The following is a 20,754-nucleotide window of genomic DNA, read 5'->3' as shown; positions in this document are numbered from 1 at the left end:
TTTGTCTTCCCATACGACTTCAATTCCTTCATCTTCGCTCTCCATTTCCACCTCTTTTAGATTTTCCAATTCGCAAATTGGAGCTTCTTCTAGTACGGGAGCGTAACAATCTACCATCCCTTCACTTCCTACCTCCTTTCCAACGGTTTGTGCATCCTTCCTTGGATTGGCTTCCAGAGTTGGGAGATTTTCTTCAAGTGGATAACTTATCCGTGATGAACTTGTTCTCATGAACTCCTCCATCATGGCCAGCATTTTTGTTTCGATCTCCTCCAGTGGAAGTTTTTCTTTGCGGAGAGTAACGAGATAATGCTTTAATTCACTCCTATTTTCGGCCTTCAGGTTAGCCGTATCCTCCTTGGCCATTCTTGTGAATACGTCTATTCTTTCTTTAAGAGCTTCGATTTCGTCTTTCGCCGGAGAGATACAATCACAAGGATCGGTTGTGGTAAAATATGGATCAGAAGGTGGTGTTTCTAGGAGATGTGTAGGGTCGTTTACGTTAAGAACTTGTAATGGAGATGGGTGTTGGTTGTTCAGGTGGGAACCGTAAAGCAGAAATGACTCAGGAGTACAGCTTGGGTCAATTGTTCTCATTATTTGTACAAGCTTACTCTCTATGTTTCGAGATATTGCTTTGAGGCTTAACGAGTCACTTTGATAAGCGGAATGTTGTGAGGGAAATTCGTTTTGACATTGTGGGCTGTGATGGGTATGAAATGGGTAAGAGGTTGGATGGGGGAAATAGTGATATGGATAAAAGTTTAGAGATGGATAGTGATATATTGGTGAATTGTAAGCGTGAATTGGATATGAGTGGGGTGGAATAGGGTTGAAAGGATTACTCTCATAGTGTGAATAACCATGGGGATGCATTTGAGCTTCCATTGGCAAGCTTCTAATCAATTTCCAGTAGAATTTTCCTGCACAGAGCTTAACCAACAACAAATATATGCAACTAGAAGTAGTTGCAGGTGAGCAGAAAGATATTCAAGGTAATGAAGCTCACTTCCAAAAGCAAATAACAAAAATAAGAAAACAAATTAAGCAAAAGAAAAAGCAATGCAAGAACTCTTAAAAATTTAACTCTGAAAACGTTAACACAATTCAAAACTGCTTGCCACGACGCCATTTTGAAGGATGTATGTATAGTGGAAGTGAAGGTGAAGTGGTAAAACAAAGAGTCAAGACTCCCCGAGTGTCGTGTCTCTCAAGGATGGCGAATAGGAATCAAATTGGTGTTGACATTAACGGGGTTAAAAGGCAAGAGTTACAAGTATTACAAGAGGTTGGTTTGATAAGTAAGTTTGGGAATTGTAGAAAGGAAATTACACTAAATATGCAAAGGAAATGAAAGGGGTGTGCACCAAAGTCAAACAAATTGATTGATCTTCATAGGGGATTTGGAAAATGAGTTTCGTGATCAAGTAAGGGAGTCAAGGTATTAGTACCGAGTGGCGTCACACTCAGACTCTCAATCCTCATTCGGTTGAGACATTTCATCGAACACCTAGTCTACCACTCCTCTCGGATCTCGTCCTTTCGGACTAAGAGCGGAGATATGGGTGAGTTGGGCTCGTGAGAGGCCGCTATCGCGCACTCTCTCACTTCCACTCGGTTTACTAACTATTCCGACCGAAATAGAAGTAAAGCTTGAACAATTTCAACCATACAAACATCAATCCTACTCCTTCAATTCTCAAAATCATAAAGCAATTTCTAACCAACAATCAACAGTTTAACAAGGGCACACACGCCCAAATTACTCTACTCAATCATAGAAATTATCCAAAACAACAAAGCAAAATTACTTCCAACAATAAATCTAAACAAGCAATTCAATGGAAAGAGTGTGTTACCCAAGGAATGGTTGGTTCTACATCTTCAATCCATCTTCAATCCTAAGATCTACACTAATCTAATGGAAATTGAGTGTGTTTTTCCTCCCCAAAGGGGAAGGAAGGAAAGAGAATTCAGATCTGAGAATTGGGAGTTGCCCCCTTTGAAAATAAGAAGGAAGGGTTTAAATAGCTGCTCCAAAAAGTCGAATTTCCGCTGTTGCCCTACTGGACGCGCTCTACGCCTGCTACCACGCGTGTGACCATGCGTGGCAGCTCTCTGGAATAGATCCACGCATGCTCACACGCGTGTGATGGTGTGTGGCAGCCTCCTGCTTGGTGGATTCTTTGTTTGTTGCTTCTTTTGGCCCAAAACTTTGCTATATCCTGCGGAAATGATTCAAAATACATTCCTTGAGCTGGATTTGTCAATTAGGTGCTTAATTAGAGGTTTTATCCATGAAAGTGATCATAATTGGGTGCTGAGGTAGTAAAATATCATCTAAACATGACCCGAAATTTGACTGTTTTTGGCACTTATCATGGCGCGTGACACAGTAAGAACAGACTCAGCCCAAGGACGTGACTCATCAGAAGGAGGCCGTGGCACAGTATTGCACTCAAAAGGAAACACCTGCTCATCAAACTTTACATGTCTGCAAACATATACTTTGTTAGTTTGTAAATCCATGCATCTATACCCCCTATAGGACTCTGGGTAACCAAGAAAGATACACGAAGACGACTTGTATGACATTTTGTGACGATTGTAAGGACGCAAGTGAGGGTAACAGAGACAACCAAACACACGGAGGAAGGAATAGGATAGGGAAGACTTATGCAACAGAAGATGAGGATTAGAATTCTGTAAGACACTGGATGACATTTTATTAAGAGCAAATTGTCATTTTAGTCCACTGACTATAGGAGTCCTGTTAATTGCAGTGCACGACTTTCAAAACTGTTAATTTCATACCATAACTATTCAATTTTTATCAATTTCAGTCACTTCGGCCAAATTACCGGCCAAATACGTCGGAAAATCCTAAACCCTAAAATAATGAGGGGTATTATAGTAATTTCACATGTCTGTTCTTCTTCTCCGGCCAAATTTCGTTCTAACGGGCTCAAAGCAAGAGAGATGAGCAAAGCTTTTTAAGTAAAACCCACAAATTTTCTAAGTTTTCAAGAATTTGGCTTGCGGAAACTAACACCCTCCAGTTGCCAATATTGTTGGTTTTTAAACATTTACCCAACTTAAAACTCAAAGCACAAAAATATTGCAAATAATAGTGTGAATTGAATCATGGATTATATTTGCCTATTTGGTGGCATTTTATATTTCTACCCATTATTACAAAATAATACAATAATGTGTATTTGATTCCAAGAATATAGAGTTTGGATTGGATAGTTCACGGAATCATCAGAAACGGTCCGGCGTGACGTTCGGCGTCGTGGCAGCCAGAGCGACATGTATGCCCCGCTTAGAGCGGCTATTCTTGGCAAATTTGAGATCCTCGCCGAAAAAAATGGAACCTCGCCGGAGAAAAGTCGTGGATTGCACATTCAACTAAAGTATGAATTATTGTATTGATTCCAAGAAAAGTCGTGGATTGCACGGAGAAAAGTTAGGATTTTCCAGTGAATTTGGCCGAAGTGAACGAAATTGATAAAAATTGCATAGTTATAGTATGAAATTAACAATTTTGAAAGTCGTGGATTGCAATTAACAGGATCCCTATAGTCAGTGGGCTAAAATGGCAATTTGCTCTTTTATTAATCAAGTAGGCAATAGTTTCAAAAGCATAATCCTAGAAACGAGAGTGAACAGAAGCACGAGCCATGAGTGAACAGAAGCACGAGCTATGAGTGTAACATCTGTCTCAACAACATGTCTATGCTTTCCTTCAACACGACCATTTTGCTCATTTGTATAAGCACAAGACTGCCTATGATTAATACCTAACTGAACAAATAAGGAATGCAACTTCTTATACTCAGCAGCTAGATAAGACTGTATAACTTTAATTTTACGATTGAATGAACGTTCAACTAAAGCACGAAATTGATCAAATATAACATATAAATCAGATTTAATTTCATAGGATAGACCCAAGTGTAACGAGAATGGTCATCAACAAAAAGAACAAAATAGCGATAACCAGTGGATGACAACATAGGAGCTGGTCCCCAAATATCAGTATAGATTAAATAAACAACATTCAAACTAATAGAGTCAACATGTGGCAAAGGGAATCGTGTAGATTTACCCAATTAACACGCTGAACACAAACTAGAAGTACAACGATTATTATTACTTGAACTAAGAACAAAAAAAAGGAAGAATACGACTCAAAACTCGCTAATGAGGATAACCCAAGCGATCATGCCACATCGAAGAAGAAACACGAGAAGAAACGTAGGCTTGAGGGCTAGCCCGCGGAACAGGTAAAGTATATAACCCTCCTGAACTACTGCCCCGCAGAAGAGTCGCCTTGGTGTTGTTATCCTTCCCAACAAAGAAAGAAGGGTGAAACTAAAAAAAAAAACACTATTATCTATGGCAAACTTCTGTATAGACAACAAAGACAATGACAAACTAGGAACATGCAATATATCAGACATTTTGAAAACTCTAGAAGGGGTAATAAAAGATGCATGTCCTACACGACTAATGTGCAAACCCTTACCATCACCAACCCGCAGAGTGTCACCACCAGTGTACTCCTCGGATGTAGACAAGGCAGCAATATCAGGAGTAGCATGGTTCGTAGCCCTAGTGTTGGGAATCCATAAATGAGAATCAGATCGGATATTGGGACTACCTTCTGAATAGGTCAAATTGGCTTGAGGTCGAGAAACATGAGGGTGCAATGTGACCAATTATACCACATAGTTGACACCTTGGCTGCCAACTACCATTACATCCGACGCGACCTCGCGATCTGCCACCACGCACGTCATGTTGTCCGCCACCATGCTGCACACCAAAACTACCATCACCAACCCGAGACGGCTACTGCTACTGCAAACCACCGTGCTCCTGTCCACCACGCCAGAAAGCGACGACCTTATTGTTGTTCGCCATGTTGTGTCGCAAACGCTACTAGCATTGGAACTGAACCACCATAACTATTGCACGCAACCCACTCATGAGCTCCAAGCAGGTCAGCAAGCTCCTGGAGAGTCACGGGTTGCCCTCGAACAGCCAACAACGTCGTCAACGGAAGATATCTTGGCGAAGACCTTTGAAAACATATAGATTTTGATCCTCCAATGAAATCGGTCGGGTGGCGAGAGTGAAGTCTTCAACGACCACCTGCGCATGAGCAATATAATTTGCGACGGAGGAGTCGCCTTGCCGGAGTCTATGGAGTTGGCCAAGAAGATGTAGAATCCGAGTTTGGGAGGTCGACGCAAGAACACGCTCGACGGATAGCCACACGACTTGGGAAGTGTTGCGGCCAAGAACATGCTGCATTACCTTTGGTGAGAAAGAAGAAATTAGCATACTAAGAACCGTCTGATCCTGTCTCACCCACGAGGCATACAACGGATTAGGTTGAAGAGTCGCATTATCATCAGTGGCTAGAAGCATAGTAGGCGGGCAAGGGTTGGTTCCATCAACAAAACCCATGAGATCATGCCCTCGAAGAAACAGTATAACTTGAGCTCTCTAGAATAAAAAAATTTTATTCGTTAATTTGATGCTAATGAAGTGGTGGGCAGTGGAGAGAGAAGAAACGGTCGAGGAGACCGAGGAAGAAACAACCACATCTGAGAAGGTCCGTTCTGAGGAATTAACATATCCGTTAGCCATCAAAAAGGAAACCTAGGCTAGCTGATACTAGATGAGAACGTAGTGTTTATATATATATATATACACACACACACACACATAAGAGAAGTCTTAGACTAGAGTTGATAGTCCTAACGTGATTCAAATACACGGAGTCCTAATAATACTAAATAATCATTTTTATTTATTACAAAGAAAAGAAGAAGGAGAAGAAGAGTTGATTAATTTACTAACCACTTAAGTTGGTCAACTAATAAATAATACAATAATTGGAAGCAATCCTAGTAGTTGAAAAGTGAAGCAAATGAATTTGCTTCCTTATTCTCTAATAATTGAATAAATTATATTGATTACAAGGGATGAAGTAAATTAATAAAAATGGAATATTGTTGAAGACACCAAAATGAGGAAATATGAAGTTGATGAGGACGTGTGAAGCTCTCAGCAAACTGGCAAATTATAACATGGACCATGTTCTACTTGCATTGAAGATCCTGATCTAAAAATAACTTTCAAATTTAGTTGACGTATTTTATACATGCAGTTGACAATTTTTGTACATGTAGCTATTATATTATGTATTAGCAATTATCAAATATTTGTTTACATGTACAGAAACTGTTAACTGTAGGTCCAGAATGTGTTAACTGAAGTTTCAACATTTTTTTATTAGGATTCACAATGTAATATGAACCCTGGTGTATAGTATAACAATTGCTGCAAAGGCACCAATAAAACACATAGTTGCAATACTTTTAAATTAAACTTGCACAGCAAATTTAATTTTAATCCTTAAAATCAAATACTTAGTATTATGATTGTTATATATATATATATATATATATATATATATATATATATATAAGGGGTGTTAGTCAAACCCGTCAAAATTAACTTATCAGCTATATTACTAAACATGACCATAGACTTTTAAAAAAAATTATTTTCTTTAAAGTTTTGTGTCGTTGTGCCAAATGTCATTTTAATTTATTGTAAATTATTATTGTTGCTAAAATTTTATAGACTAAGTGTAATTATGCTGTTTTCTACAAGCTAATTAACTAAGACTAAAAATTTGTACGAATATGGATTTTTAAAATTAATTTTCAAGTATTATTAATTTATATGATGATTAAATATTCAAAACTAGCTATTATGTAAAATAAATCAGAAGGTGTATGTGTAATAACATGAAATAATGAATTTTTATTGAAATTTCAAAAATCTTGAATTCGAAAAAGGAATCTTTTATCAAGTATTCAAGTGTGAGAAATAATTTGCATTATACTTTTGCAAGTTTTTAAACAATTGTATATAAAAAGTTGTTGACTTTGTAAATTTTTATTGTAAACTTTATAAATTTTTATGTATTTAAAGTTGTTTTAAGTTTTATAATATTTTATATAAATGATTATATAATGAGTTAATTCCATTTTTGGTCCTAGTATTATTGTGACATGACCATTTTTGGTCCTCTATCAACAAAATAGTTTACATTTCGTTAAATACAATGGCATTTTGATCTTCAGTTATGAATTGTTTCAAAAAAATAAACATAAAAAATATAGTGGATCAACCTACTTTGTATAAAAAAGATCTAGATGTCCTTGTATTTAACAAAATTTCAACGATTTTGCTGACGGAGGACCAAAACTGGTCATATCACAATAATACTAGGACTAAAAGTGGATGTTCTAATAAAAAAGGACTAAAATGGAATGTCACCTATAAATGTAGGATCAAAAATAGAATTAACTCATTATATAATCTATTATGTGTATCGCACGTGTAAAACACTTGTGAGATAAATATACAATGATTTTTATATAAAAAAAAATCACAAATTTAATTTTGATTAATACTTTCTCGGCCGAAACTACAATATTACACAACAATCCTTTATCCTTATACCATCGACCAAGGTTCACAGGGCATTGTGGACTGTGATGTATGTGTATGTGTTTTATATTGTGAGTTTTTGTGTCTTGTGTTATGAAATTTTGTATCTTAAGAGTATGGATTATGCACCTGAAACAAATTAGTAGTTGCGTCTTATGTTATAAATTTCTGTGTCATGTGTTTTGAAATTCTGTGCCTATGAACGCAAACTTTGTACCTAAATCAGATTTGAAAAATAATAAATATATAACATCTGTATGTGTCTTGTGTTGCGATTTTTTGTTTATTATGTTATGAAATTCTGTACTTTACAAGTATGCATTATCTATCTCGTCTTTTTGATTTAGGATTCACAATGCTATGTGAACTCTGGTCCATAACATAAATTGCCAATACACAACGACAATTATATTATGGACCAAGGTCCACATAACATTACAGATCATGAATTAAAACTACAAGGTACAAAATTCAACTCATAAAGTACCGAATTTCATAACACAAAACACAAAAAAAACCACAACACAAGACACTTAGCATAAGATTATGGACCAACTAGATTGAAAAGACGGGGTACAAAATTCATACACATAAGGTACAAAATTTCATAACACAATACACAAAAACTCATAACATAAAATGCATACACAAAACCATAAGAATTCATAACATAAGACACAATTACTAATTTGTTCCAAGTATAAAATTTATACTTATAAAGTACAAAATTTCATTATGTAAGACACAAAAAATCATAACACAAAACACAATGTCCATATTGCAATGCGATGGTTACACAACAACTCCCGGCCCACTATAGTTTTGGTATCGGAGCTCCGACTCAGCTATACATACACAAAAGCGATCTCTATAATTAGAATTCAGAATATTTCGGGGAGTAATATATCAGCGGTCAGCGGATAGTTGTGTTCGCTTATTATATGTATCTGATTTTGAAGAAAATAGTGTACTTTTAGATCTTGTTTGTGATTGTGATTCGACAATGTCGAAATCTCCATGGGGAAACATTGGCGCATGGGCTGCAGAAGCGGAGCGAGCCGAAGCTGAGGAGCGCGAGCAAGCCGCCGCCGCCGCCGCAGCAGCAGCAGCGGCGGCGCCTCCCTCCGTCGCAGGCGGCGGTGGCGCCAGCAGCGACTCTCAGAACTACCCTAGCCTCAGGGAGGCCACCAGCACCAAACAGAAGAAGAAGGCGGCGAAGATGACGTTGCAGGAGTTCACGATGCAGGGGACCTTCGGCTCTGGCGGCTCCAGTAGCCGGCTCACGCCGGACGAGATGCTCCGCCTCCCTACGGGTCCCAAGGAGCGGTCGGCGGAGGAAATGCAATCCGGGCGGCTTGGTGGAGGGTTTTCTAACTACGGGAGCAGGTTCATGGGCCCACAACCGGGTCGGGGCCGAGATCGAGATACCGATGGTGAAGGCTCTTGGGGGAACAATCGGAGGTCTTATGGGGGTTTCGATGATGATCGGAGGGGGGCTCCTCAATCTAGGGCTTCGGATTTCGATCAACCCTCGCGAGCTGATGAGGTTGATAACTGGGCTTCAACGAAGAAACCCTTGCCCTCATTCGATTCTAATTCTACTACTTCTAATCCCGCTCGTTCAAGATATGCTATGCTCGGAGCCGGCGGCGGAGCCTCTAGGGCTGATGGCGATGATAATTGGGCGGCTTCTAAGAAACCTATTGCTCCTCAATCTGCCAGATCTTCCAGTTTCGGTTCAGGATTCAGAGACTCGAGGCCCGAACCTGAGCGCTGGACACGGGGTTCGAGTCAGCGATTGGTTTTGGAATCTCCTAAGAGCGAACAGGGAAGTGAGGATAATGTGATCGAGGTTACTGCGAAGGTGAACAAGCCTAACCCATTTGGGGCGGCTAGGCCTCGGGAGGAGGTGCTTGCTGAGAAAGGTCTGGACTGGAAAAAACTGGATGTAGAGATAGATGCAAAGAAGGGGAATAGTCGTCCAACCAGCTCACACTCGAGTAGGCCTGAAAGCTCCCAGTCCGCCCGCTCTGATGGGCAGGCATTGCTGCAGGGTGTGATAGAAGGGGTGAAGCCCAAGGCAAAGGTAAATCCTTTTGGAGATGCCAAGCCCAGAGAGGTTTTGCTGGAGGAAAAGGGTCTGGATTGGAGGAAGATTGATTTAGATTTGGAACAAAAACGCATTAACAGGTTTGCACCTTTCTCATTTTACAGTTGTTTGGCTTGTGCTTGTGCTGGCTTTTTATTATCTAAAGTAGCCATTCATTTAGTTGTCACCACATTAGCTCTTGCTTCTGTCCATTTTGTGCATAATATCTACTTCATGACAATACTGTCTTGAAAATGAGTCATTTTCCAGCCAATGTGAACAACAGAAGAAGATACTATTCCAAGAAAACTATTTTATTGTTGGAGTGACGAGGAAACCCGCAGCCACTACCCTAGGTTGTGCATTGGGTAAACCTGCCTTTTGACCTTAGCCGTCACAGGATCACAAGGTTAAACCAGCCTAGGTAGCGCATAGCTTACTCATAGCTTACTGGCTCAAACCAAGAGGGCTGGGATTTGAAGTCGTGACCTTGTGGCAATGTTGCGAAACTCGATGGGCGCCTAGGCTGCCTAGGCGGGGGTCTAGGAATTAAAAAGAAACATGGCAAATTACAGCAGCAGCAGCCAGACCAGCACTCCCAAGCTCCCAGCAGCAATAACATTCACACATTTTTGCAATGCATTTTATTTATAAAAAATAAACACTAAAAGCCAAATTACCTGCTGGCTGGTGCTGGTTCTTGGGAGCTGGGACACTGCTGCTGGACGGCCGGAGGTGGGCAACGGCGAGGGAGACCAGCGACGGCAACGGGTGGAGGTGGGCGACATCGTGACCTGCTCCTGCTGGGTGGGAGTCTGCTGCTGTGTGTTTAGAAATTTGGGGCTGGGGTTGATTTCAATCAAAACTAAAAATTGGGAATTTTTTTTCTTTTTTTGTCCGCTCGAAACGACGTCGTGACCTGCTCCTGCTGGGTAGGAGTCTGCTGCTGTGTGTTTAGAAATTTGGGGCTGGGGTTGATTTCAATAAAAAATAAAAATTGGGAATTTTTTTTTTCCTTTTTTGTCCGCTTGAAACGACGTCGTGACCTGCTCCTGCTGGGTGGGAGTGTGCTGCTGTGTGTTTAGAAATTTGGGGCTGGGGTTGATTTCAATAAAAAATAAAAATTGGGATTTTTTTTTTCTTTTTTTGTCCGCTCGAAACGACGTCGTTTTGAGCGGAAAAAACCAAATTAATAAAAAAATTGCCCCGCCGACTCGGCGGCCGGCTGCCTATTGTGGATTTGCCTCGGCCAGCGGCCGCTTAGCGCGTAGGCGGTGCGTTTCACAATATTGCCTTGTAGTTATAAGTTTATATTCTTAGCCATATTAGTTGGGGTTACCCCAAAGAATATGTTATTGTTGTCTCTAGTACAATGCGACCATGGACTTTCTTTAATACCAGGAAAAAATGGCAACTATTGATTGTTACCATCTATTAGGTGGTAGCACTTTGTAGTCATATTCATAACTGCTGCTCATTGTTTCTAGTGCTAACTTATATGCTGAGTTTCACGATTCAACATGTTTCCATTAGAATTAAGGTGGATCATATTTCTACAGGATAGATATCCTCATATCTTATAGCATGTTTTTTCAAGTTCTGGATAGGTTAAGCAGGAGGGATAGTTCCTCTTTTGATCAGTGATGTGATCTAGTAAGTCTGTTCTGTTTGCTTGTTCATGTGTATAGTTAATTATGGTCCTGAAGATTACAAAGTGTGGGTTTCGTAGCGCACGTGTACACACACACACACATCAGTTTAGGGTAATTGCCTTAGTCTTATTTGCAAAGTCCTTTCAGATGTCATAAATGCAAATGCAATAATTTAAGGTAATATTGTACCCTTATCTCATGACAAATAAACCTCCATGTCTATATCAATTCTCTCATCCAATTACTGTTGTACCTCAGTTCTCTATAACTCAGGTTTTTTGGACTAAAAACAATAAATGAGAAATCAGAAATATTGCAAGTTTGCAACATGATCAGACGATCAGTAGAAGACAACAGGAAAACACTCAAGTTTGAATTGCACACAAAATAAAAAAGACTGGATAGTGTTGCATAATATATTTCAAGATATTTTGGAATGAAATTGGTAAGAATATTTGGCACATTGTTTCCTATTGTGGAGGAAGCTCTGTGCTCTTTGATGTGTAAGCCATTTATTGACCAAAGGAAAAGCAGCTTTCAATAGTGAGATTCATACTTTCTGGGGACGTTTGGTTCATGAAATGTTAGATTGTTGGGAATGCTAAATTACTCGGAATGTTAGATTCTTGTGTTTAGTTAAAACTGAGGTATGTAATATTAACCGTTTTGGTTTAGGGGTTATCTTTTATGTTATAATGATTTTTTTTTTTTGTTTTTACTTTAATACCTTTAACATATTTTCATGTATTTCATAACTTCAAAATTAAAATAAATAATTAAGGCAATTGTAATAACATATATAAGAGTACATGAACCAAACATGGGAATGTGACATTCCAAAGCTTACATTCCCTTGGTTATGTTGTATAACTTGAACTGAACGCTCCCTTAAGGTTTGCCCCTTCATCTTTTTCCAAAGATAACTGAAATATACAGTGACAAGTAATATACTGACATACACCTTTGTCTACAGTCTACACAAAACATGCCTTAACTCTACTAGATATAATTACTTACCAGTTCAACACAACTTATAGATATAATGGTATTGTATGTATTGTATACAATCACATACTTGTTGGTCCTGTTTTATTTACTATTTGCTTATATGACTGTGTGATAAGTTTCTTATATGATTTGATTATGAAAATTCAACCTCTCTACTCCTTCAAAAGAAATAAAGTAGGAAAAGGAAGTTGAAATAGAATATCTTATTGATGGATAAAAATGCTTCAGGCCTGAGACAGATGAGGAAAAGAATTTGAAAAAAGAAATAGAACAGCTCAAGAAAGAAGCACTTGAAGATGCTGGTGAAGATCAGGCAGCCACCCATGATTTGATAAATCAAAAAGAAAGGGAATTGGAACTGCTGATCCGTGACTTGGATGACAAAGTTCGTTTTGGTGAGAAAACAACTGAAAGGCCAGGCTCAGGGTCGAATAGAGTTACAAGCCTTGCTGAGCGTCCCCCATCCCGGCCAGGATCTGTTGATGAACATAGAAGTGGTGAGTTCATGGATAGGCCTAGATCACGTGGTGCAGGAGATGCTTGGACTGGGCCAGTTGACGATAGAAGAGCCTTCCACGGTGGTAGGCCAGGTGAGGACAGAAGGGCTATCCAAGGTGCTAGTCCAACTGAGGACAGAAGAGGTTTTCAAGGTGCTAGGTCTAATGATGATAGAAGATTTTTCCAAGGTGGAAGGGAGAGAAGATATTTTGGTAACAGGAACATGGAGAGGTACTCTCACTCACTCTCTCTTTCTCTCTTCTTTCCCCGCCTGTCTCACTCATGCATGCTTATTCAACACATGAAACTAAATATCTCCCAAAATATATAAAAAGTCGATTATCTTTTGCAACCTGGAGGGATATTTTTTAGAGATCAGTTGTGAATGACATACAAGTTGGGTAGAACATTGTTAGTGCAATTTATATCTTCAAATGGCAATTTTGCATGTTCTTTGTGTGGGAGGGACTAGGGAGAGAGGAGGGAGGAGGATGATATGTGAAGCTTTTAGAGCATGCTGTTGAACTTGATAGTTGATACAGAAACTTTATCTATGCAGTCTTGTGGAAGGATTAAAGGACTTGAACAGAATAAAAATCATAGAACAATTCTTTATCCTTTTTATGAAATCTAAAACTGTTCCATTAGTTAATATAGTTGTTTACTGTTATGTTTGACTACAGGTAAATTACTTCCTTTGTTATTTTTGATGAGTGAAAGTTTACCGCCTTAGTGGTCTTCCTATGGTTTCCTTTTCTCATTCTTGATGGATTGCTTTCCTGAGCTATTACCTGAAAGTTCCTCTGAATTTGCTAATAAAATTCTTGCAGAAATTTTGTGAAAATGGGAACAATATAAAATTAGTAAGAGTAGTATATAATTCTGTTGTCTCAGATTCTTTTGAAGATCTCGTCTGTGCTAGTGTATTAAAAGTTAAAACACCCAGCTCCCCCCGCCCCCTTCAAAAGAAAAAAGAGAAGTTTTCTTATTTTTGTAACATGTGCCTGTGTTGTGATTATTTCTTTAGAGGGTCAACTGTAAATGTGGTGAGAGTGTAGAAAGCCGAGGTCTGCAAGCCTGTGGAAGGCACCTTAGGAATTTACATTGCCCTTGGAGTGGGAATGACACTGAATTATTCAGATTTAGGATCTGCATATCATGTTACATTGCATAGTAAGAAAAGAAACCTAGGACTATACAGAGTGCTATCAATAAGGACCGAATCTTTACTGTTCATTGCATGAAAGTGAGGCTTCTATGAAATTCACATAATGTTCATCATCCTCGTGTCATTTTGGCAGGTCAAGATCAGATGACAGATGGTAAATTGCGACAACTGTGGATTCTTTGATCTTCTTTTCTTTGTTCTGAGTTCTGACGGACAGATTGATTGGATGAGAATAATATTGTCAACTTCTGTTGAATTGCATCTTAAATTTTGCTGTGAGAATTGGAGCTAGAATTATTGATTAGCACCAAGTACATTAATTGTTGCATCTTGACACTATGTAAAATTGCATTCTACCCTTTTCTTCTCATCTTATAGGCAGGCAGCATGTTTGCTTGGTTCCAAACACTATTGTAATGAACATTGGGCCATGATGGTCATGTTTTGGCTACTTTCTGTAGCATCATTTATTAGTGTTTGTTTGTTTGTTGGAATTTATGAGACCTGTAGTTGATTGATTTATTTATGAGAAGATTTCACTTTTGTTCTCCTGATTATTGTACATGAATTGCATTTCATCCTTAACTATTAAATTTTTCTAATTGGGTGCATGACTATGTAATTTGTATTACATTTGGTTTTGCCATTCAATTTTCTGACTAACACTGCATTTGCTTCTTTTGGAATGTGCACTTTGGCAATAGTTGGTCAGAAAATTGGACAGCAGGACCAAATGTGATACAAATTACAGTCATGTATCTAATTAGAAAATTTTAATACTCAAAGACCAAATGTGATTCATGGATAATAGTCAGAGGACCAAAAGTGAAATTTATTCTTTGTTTATTTATTCTTGTTTGAGACCTTTTGAAGACATTTTTTGAGTTAATTTAATTTTTGAACCTAAATTTATAGGTGAGTTCAATTTTATTTATTTATTATTATTTTTTTTACCGAACATCTTTATTTGGTCTTAGTATTATTGTGACATGACTTTTTTAGTCATCTGTTAACAAAATTATTTAAATGTCGTGGACATTTCGATCTTAAATTACGTAGTAATATTTTTAATTTTTTTTTTTAAAAAATATAGTGGTCAATCCATTTTGTATAAAAAGGATCGAAATGTGCATGAATTAAAATATTAAATGATGTTTCAATGATTTTGTTGATGGAAAACAAAAAATAGTTTTGCCACAATAATATTAGTAGCAAAAGGAGATATTCTAAAAAAAAAAAAATTAAAAGTAGATTCTCATTTATAAATTTAGTACCAATTACTTTTCAGGGCACATCACTTCATTATTCTCTTGCGTCCTAATTTTTATCTTTTGACAAATTATTATTTTGTATCACCAGAAGTCCAGAAGTATACATGTAAAAGGTACATTTTTCTACTCCATCATAACTATATTGAACGACTTGGATACTGGATATAATGAGTTGAAGGTGTATATTAAACATTAGTGTTTTTTGTCCGGCGAGGGCGAGATCTTCAAGCAGCACTTGAGTCCGTCCAAGATATTCTGTCACTGATGAATCCCCCTGACGCAAAGTGAACAGGAGGAGGATGCCAGAGCACGCTCAATTAAATCCCAAATCTCTCTAGACGTCTGACGACCAATAGCTAGGCGCATGACCTCCTCAGACATGGAGGACATAATCAATGAAATTGCTTGATCCTGTTGCACCCAAACACCATACGGTGGATTCGATAACAAAGAAGCCGATGAATTGCTAGTCGGAATGGTGAGGGAAGCCAGAAGGACAGACGATAGAACCATTTACAAAGCCCATCAGATTATGACCACGCAAAAAAGGAACTAATTGTGTTCTCCAAAACAAAAAATTCTTTATTGTCAACGTGATACTCACAAAATGGTGAGCAGTGAACAAGGAGTTTGTAAGAATAGGAGATGAGAACACAACATCTGACACGGTCCGTTCAGAAGAACCAATAGATTCGTCATGAGCAGAAGAGTGATCAACCATGGGAAGAACTCTAACTTACTGATAATAGTTTAAAATTGAATATTTTGGATTGACTAACAAAGTCACAGAATACAACAAATAAATACAATACAAGAGTTACAATATGACAAAGACACATAGTCCTAATATTTTTAGCGAATTTGAATGCCCATGGTAAATTATAACCGGAAAAAAAAAAAACACACACACACACACAACAAACAAACAAAAGCACCATATAGAGTAGTAGTATTTAAGTGCAATTAATATTTTTTGATAAATAATAGGGAAATCCATAATTGAGAATATGCATTGGGTAAACTCTGTTACTGCGTAGTAAATTAGTAATATTTTTAGTAATTATGAACCTAATGAAAAAAGAAATGGAAGAAAATAACAACACACAAATAAGCAAAGAGTCATCTAATAACATTTAGAGAAATTACAACTAAAAATAGAAATAGGTTGTGGCATTTTTGTATATAGAAAACAATTATTTACAAAAATGTCTATCCTAAACAGTAGTAGGCTCATTTTTAGAACTTTTCATAATGTTTTAACCATAATTGATACGTAGTATTATTTTTGTACAAAAATAATGCTTTTGATTCATGAGTTATACCCTTATTGTAGATTTAGTTTCTTAATAATTTGAGGTGTAGATTTTTATTTTTTTTGAAGGTAAACGTAGTTATTCCATTAATTCATAACATAAAACGTTTACATCAACGATCAATGAAATGGTAAACCATTCCTTACAGTCAGACATAGAAACAACTTTTCTAACTATGCTATAGAAAACTTGAATCGCAGACTGTTTCATAACTAGGAAGCTATGTTCCTTCAAGGAGCTTAAAGCTTCATCAAAGATCTGGGTCTTCATCATCATTCTTTTTTGCTCGCCCAGGATAAGATCAACACTTGCCGAAACCAAACTAAACGATTTATGCTGATGATAATGAAAAGCCCGTGAAAGTAACGAGAGGAAAAAACCCGTGAAAGTAACGAGAGGAAAACACAATAATAGAGCAAATAAAAGTGGTAAAGCCAAAGTAGAGTTGGGAGTTCAAGACTACCAACACAAACCCCAATACCTACCTACTATTATTTTATTCAAAGGGAAAGAAAACGGAAGAAAAAGATCTATGGCGGTGATCAGAGGCGGACGAAGCTGCGACGGTGGTCGGGGCGGAAGAAGAGCGAGAGTAAACGTAGAAGGTGACCAAAACCGCCGGCTCAAAGCTCCATTAGAGCTCCGGCCGGAGACCGGCGGTGGAAGCCGAAGTTGAGCAGCAGAGAAAAGCTTTTTGTTTTAGAGAGAAAAGGGAGGCACCATTAGGGTTTGGCTTGAGGTGTAGATTTCTTCCTTCAGTTTTTTTTTTTTTTTTTTTTTGAATTGGCATTTTTGGCCCCACATTTGGATTTTATTAGCTTGTTATAGAAAATTTCAAAAAAAATGGCAAATCAATTATACTCCTGGTATAAAATTAATTTATAAGTTATTGAAAGTGTAAAATTAGCCCCTCAATTTTTGATCAAGGACGTTCTTAGTCCTACTTGATGGAATTTATTATTTAAAAAAAAAAACATGTGAGCCATAATTTGGCATGGTCGTTTTTGTTATTCTCGTATTTTTCTTCATCCTTCAAAATGGCTTTGGCTGACCGCCTATCCCACTTCATCTCTAACTAATAAAGTGCGAAACTGTTCAAGATTTAATTGATTGTTGCATTTTTTTTTTATAGCTAGGAATGAAGTGAGTTAATTAAATCACTTTGAAGGAGGAAGAAAGTTAGGCAAATGACCAAACAAACCTTGCCAGATCGGCTCAAGCCTTTTCCCATGGCCATTAATTAGTTAAAAAGTTTTATTGACGAAACGAAAAATATTTATTACTTGGAAAACAAAAACTAAGGAACTAATTTTACACTTTCAATACATGACTTATTATCCCTTTTAATAACCTGTAAATCAAATTTAATACAACAGAACTAGACTTAATAATCCTTTTAGGAGAAATCATGAGGATTTTCCTAATTGACAAGCAGTACAAAGAGAATGAATGTTATTTAAGGCTTTTGGCAACGTATTTTCCCTCTCTGGCAACCTCCATCTGGATTTTGTTAGTGGACTACGAAAGTCTTTTCCAACATGTAAAAGCTTGCAATTTCTCGGTTGAAATTTTCTCTGGCAGTCTTTTTGGTCAACTGGGTCTCTTTGGAGTTTAACGACAATGTTCTCCGACGATCTCCAGTGCGGTTTTTTGTGGAAGTATAGTCTTCTTTGAAGCTAGACGTGAGCTTGGCTTTCCGGATGGTTTTGCATATTGGCTAATCAACTTGGCAGTCCATTTTCGTTGGAGAAATCCAGTGGCGTTCATCTTCTCCGAGTGATTTTTCTCTCTCCCCGTCACAAGTGGGTCTGTGAGAAAGTGTACATGTACTTCCTTGTTCGTCCTTGTTCATGCATGTAAGTCTTGAAACTTTCTAGCATGATTTTGGTTTCCAGTAGCAGATTCATGGGGGTATTCGCTACTTTCTGTGTCGGGTAGAATGTCGAAGATTCAACCGTACTCTTGCGAGGTTTGTCTTTGACTATTACTCGGTCTATTTGTTGTTGTTATTTGGTTAGTTGTTGGTCTAGACTTCTCGGTGGTTATTGTCTTTTTTTAGAATGTGCGTTGTCTTGCTGAATATATTTTGAAAGCTTACTACCAGACTGGTTTTTCTGATGGCCTCTCTAATATCTTTGGCTCTTTGGAAATTTGTGGATTTTGATATATGTCGTATATAGAGAGGTGAACAAAGAGGAAGAAGACACTCAATAGATGAAAGGATGATTTTACCCCTTACTTTAACATCCAATTAACGACCAAGTGATGGAAGAACTAATGTTGGAAAGATTTTGATAGTTAAGTGTCAAATTTGTCCAAATTAAAACACAAGGACCAAATGTGGAAAATCACTATAGTCAGAGGACCTTTGCTGGAATTAACTCATACTAGAAATATTCAAACATGTGCTATTACCAACTCGAAGAGTTTCATTCCCTATGTATTTGAGGGAGCTGGAGTAGTATGATTGGTGGCACTAGTGTTTGGGAACTAGTTCTAAAAGAATGGTGCAGTAGCGAGATCGTTGGAATAAGTCACGTGTGTTTGAGGACTGGTTGCCCCTGAATACCTCATTTGGCACTTCGAAACATAGATATGGTCACGACCACAACCCCAACTTCCTCTATGTCCATGACTATAACCATAGGGCCTCTAGGCAAGTTGCTTCGATCGTGAAACAGTAAGTGGTCTATGTTTAGCGACAAGAGCTGCATGTGCTATGGAGAAGCCAACAGAGGAATGTTGTCAGTGTAGATGAACTGATGGGCAATGAGATAGTTATTGAATTCATCAATTGTCACAAGCTCTTTTGTGGTCAATGAAGAGACCATGGCACGGTACTCAGGGTGGAGGCCTTTAAACAAGTATAGATTTTGCTCATCATCTAAACCAATTGGTCAATTTCTGGCTTTCTACAAGTAGTCTAATTAAAATCTTGACTTTGCCAAGATACTCACTCATAGTGGAATCACCTTGGCGCAACGACTATAGTTGACTAAGGTGACTCAAAGTGTGTGCTCGTGAGGGGGACCAAATCAATAGTTTGTCATCGGGCCCAGGACGTGTAATGTCCCACAACAACATATATAACTTCATCGAATAAAGACGAGATGAACATGAACAAAATAGATGAATTCTAGCGGACCCATTTTTTTCGCAGGCTTGGCTATAATGGAACACCCATTTAATTTGAAGTTTGAACGAAGGAAGTGGGAACGTGCCATCAACATATCCATTGAGATTTTGACTGCAGAGAAAATTAACAACCTGAGCTTTCCATAATAAATAATTGGAGGAGGTAAGTTTGAGGGAGATAAAGTGATGAGTTGTTTGTAGAGTATTTTTTGGTGCTAGGGGTGGGTTAGGAGCCATAAATCGTTTTGGTCTACTGATACCATATGAGAATAAGGGACCCATTTTTTTGGTCGCAGGCTTGGCTATAATGGAACACCCATTTGGAGTTTGAACAAAAGAAGCGGGAATATGCCACCAACGTATCCACTGAGATTTTGATTGCGGATAAAATGAACTACTTAAGTTTTCCATAATAAATAATTGGAGGAGGTACGTTTGAGTGAGATAAAGTGATGTGTTGTTTGTAGGGTATTTATTGGGGCTAGGGGTGGATTGGGAGCCATAAATCGTTTTGGTTTACTGATACCATATGAGAATAAGTATTTCTAGATAAAGTATTATTATTTGATCAATCGTATCTACAAAGTACATGAAAGGGAGGTATTTATAGGGATACAAGAGATAGTCTTAGCTAGATCATAACTAGTTAAAGTAAGGTTACAATAATATTCAGAGATGGAATAGGAATACAGAATCCTCATAACGTAGACTACTTGTTTCTCATTTATTACTTCGTCGAGCTTTGGTTTTTGAGGAGGAATAAAAAACCAAGAGGAGAATAGTAGCAAAAATTGGATTGATTTAAACATTTCTATATTGCTTTGACTAGACCTTGTATAATAACTGTAATCAGGTTTTTCTATATTTTTTTTCTAAATTTTTTAAAAAAGTCAGAAACTAGTTGCTAACCGAAATTCCATACTTATTGTTCTTGCTGGTTAGGGTCACAAGGTGAACTCCACTTGTAGTGTACCTTTAGATAGCAATTGCGAGTTTTTGCATAAATGAAACTGAAAAAGATTTCGTGAATCTTAAATGCAAGAATCGTACTTGGATCCTACTTAATTTTAATCAAATTAAT

The 20,754-nt window shown here is 37.8% G+C and overlaps 1 protein-coding gene across 1 annotated transcript; it reads left to right on the top strand.

The window, feature by feature from the left end:
* The first annotated feature begins 8,418 nt into the window (after window positions 1-8,418).
* Window positions 8,419-14,502, top strand: LOC116027356 (eukaryotic translation initiation factor 4B2-like). The gene is made up of 3 exons (XM_031268931.1): window positions 8,419-9,729; window positions 12,517-13,017; window positions 14,088-14,502. The coding sequence occupies exons 1-3, from the start codon at window positions 8,543-8,545 to the stop codon at window positions 14,110-14,112; spliced, it is 1,713 nt and encodes a 570-aa protein (XP_031124791.1). The 5' UTR covers window positions 8,419-8,542; the 3' UTR covers window positions 14,113-14,502.
* Window positions 14,503-20,754: the final 6,252 nt, after the last annotated feature.

The sequence above is a fragment of the Ipomoea triloba genome, chromosome 8 (genome assembly GCF_003576645.1).
Source record: "Ipomoea triloba cultivar NCNSP0323 chromosome 8, ASM357664v1".
In the NCBI taxonomy this organism is placed as follows: Eukaryota; Viridiplantae; Streptophyta; class Magnoliopsida; order Solanales; family Convolvulaceae; genus Ipomoea; species Ipomoea triloba.
This window is presented reverse-complemented; position numbering and strand designations above follow the sequence as displayed.

What these genes read in the sequence shown, in the direction of transcription:
- LOC116027356 (XM_031268931.1), top strand. Translation starts at nt 8,543, where the DNA reads ATGTCGAAATCTCCATGGGGAAACATTGGCGCATGGGCTGCAGAAGCG. An exon ending in GAACAAAAACGCATTAACAG is followed by an intron (nt 9,730 to 12,516) that starts GTTTGCACCTTT and finishes AAAATGCTTCAG; the next exon opens with GCCTGAGACAGATGAGGAAA. An exon ending in GGTAACAGGAACATGGAGAG is followed by an intron (nt 13,018 to 14,087) that starts GTACTCTCACTC and finishes TCATTTTGGCAG; the next exon opens with GTCAAGATCAGATGACAGAT.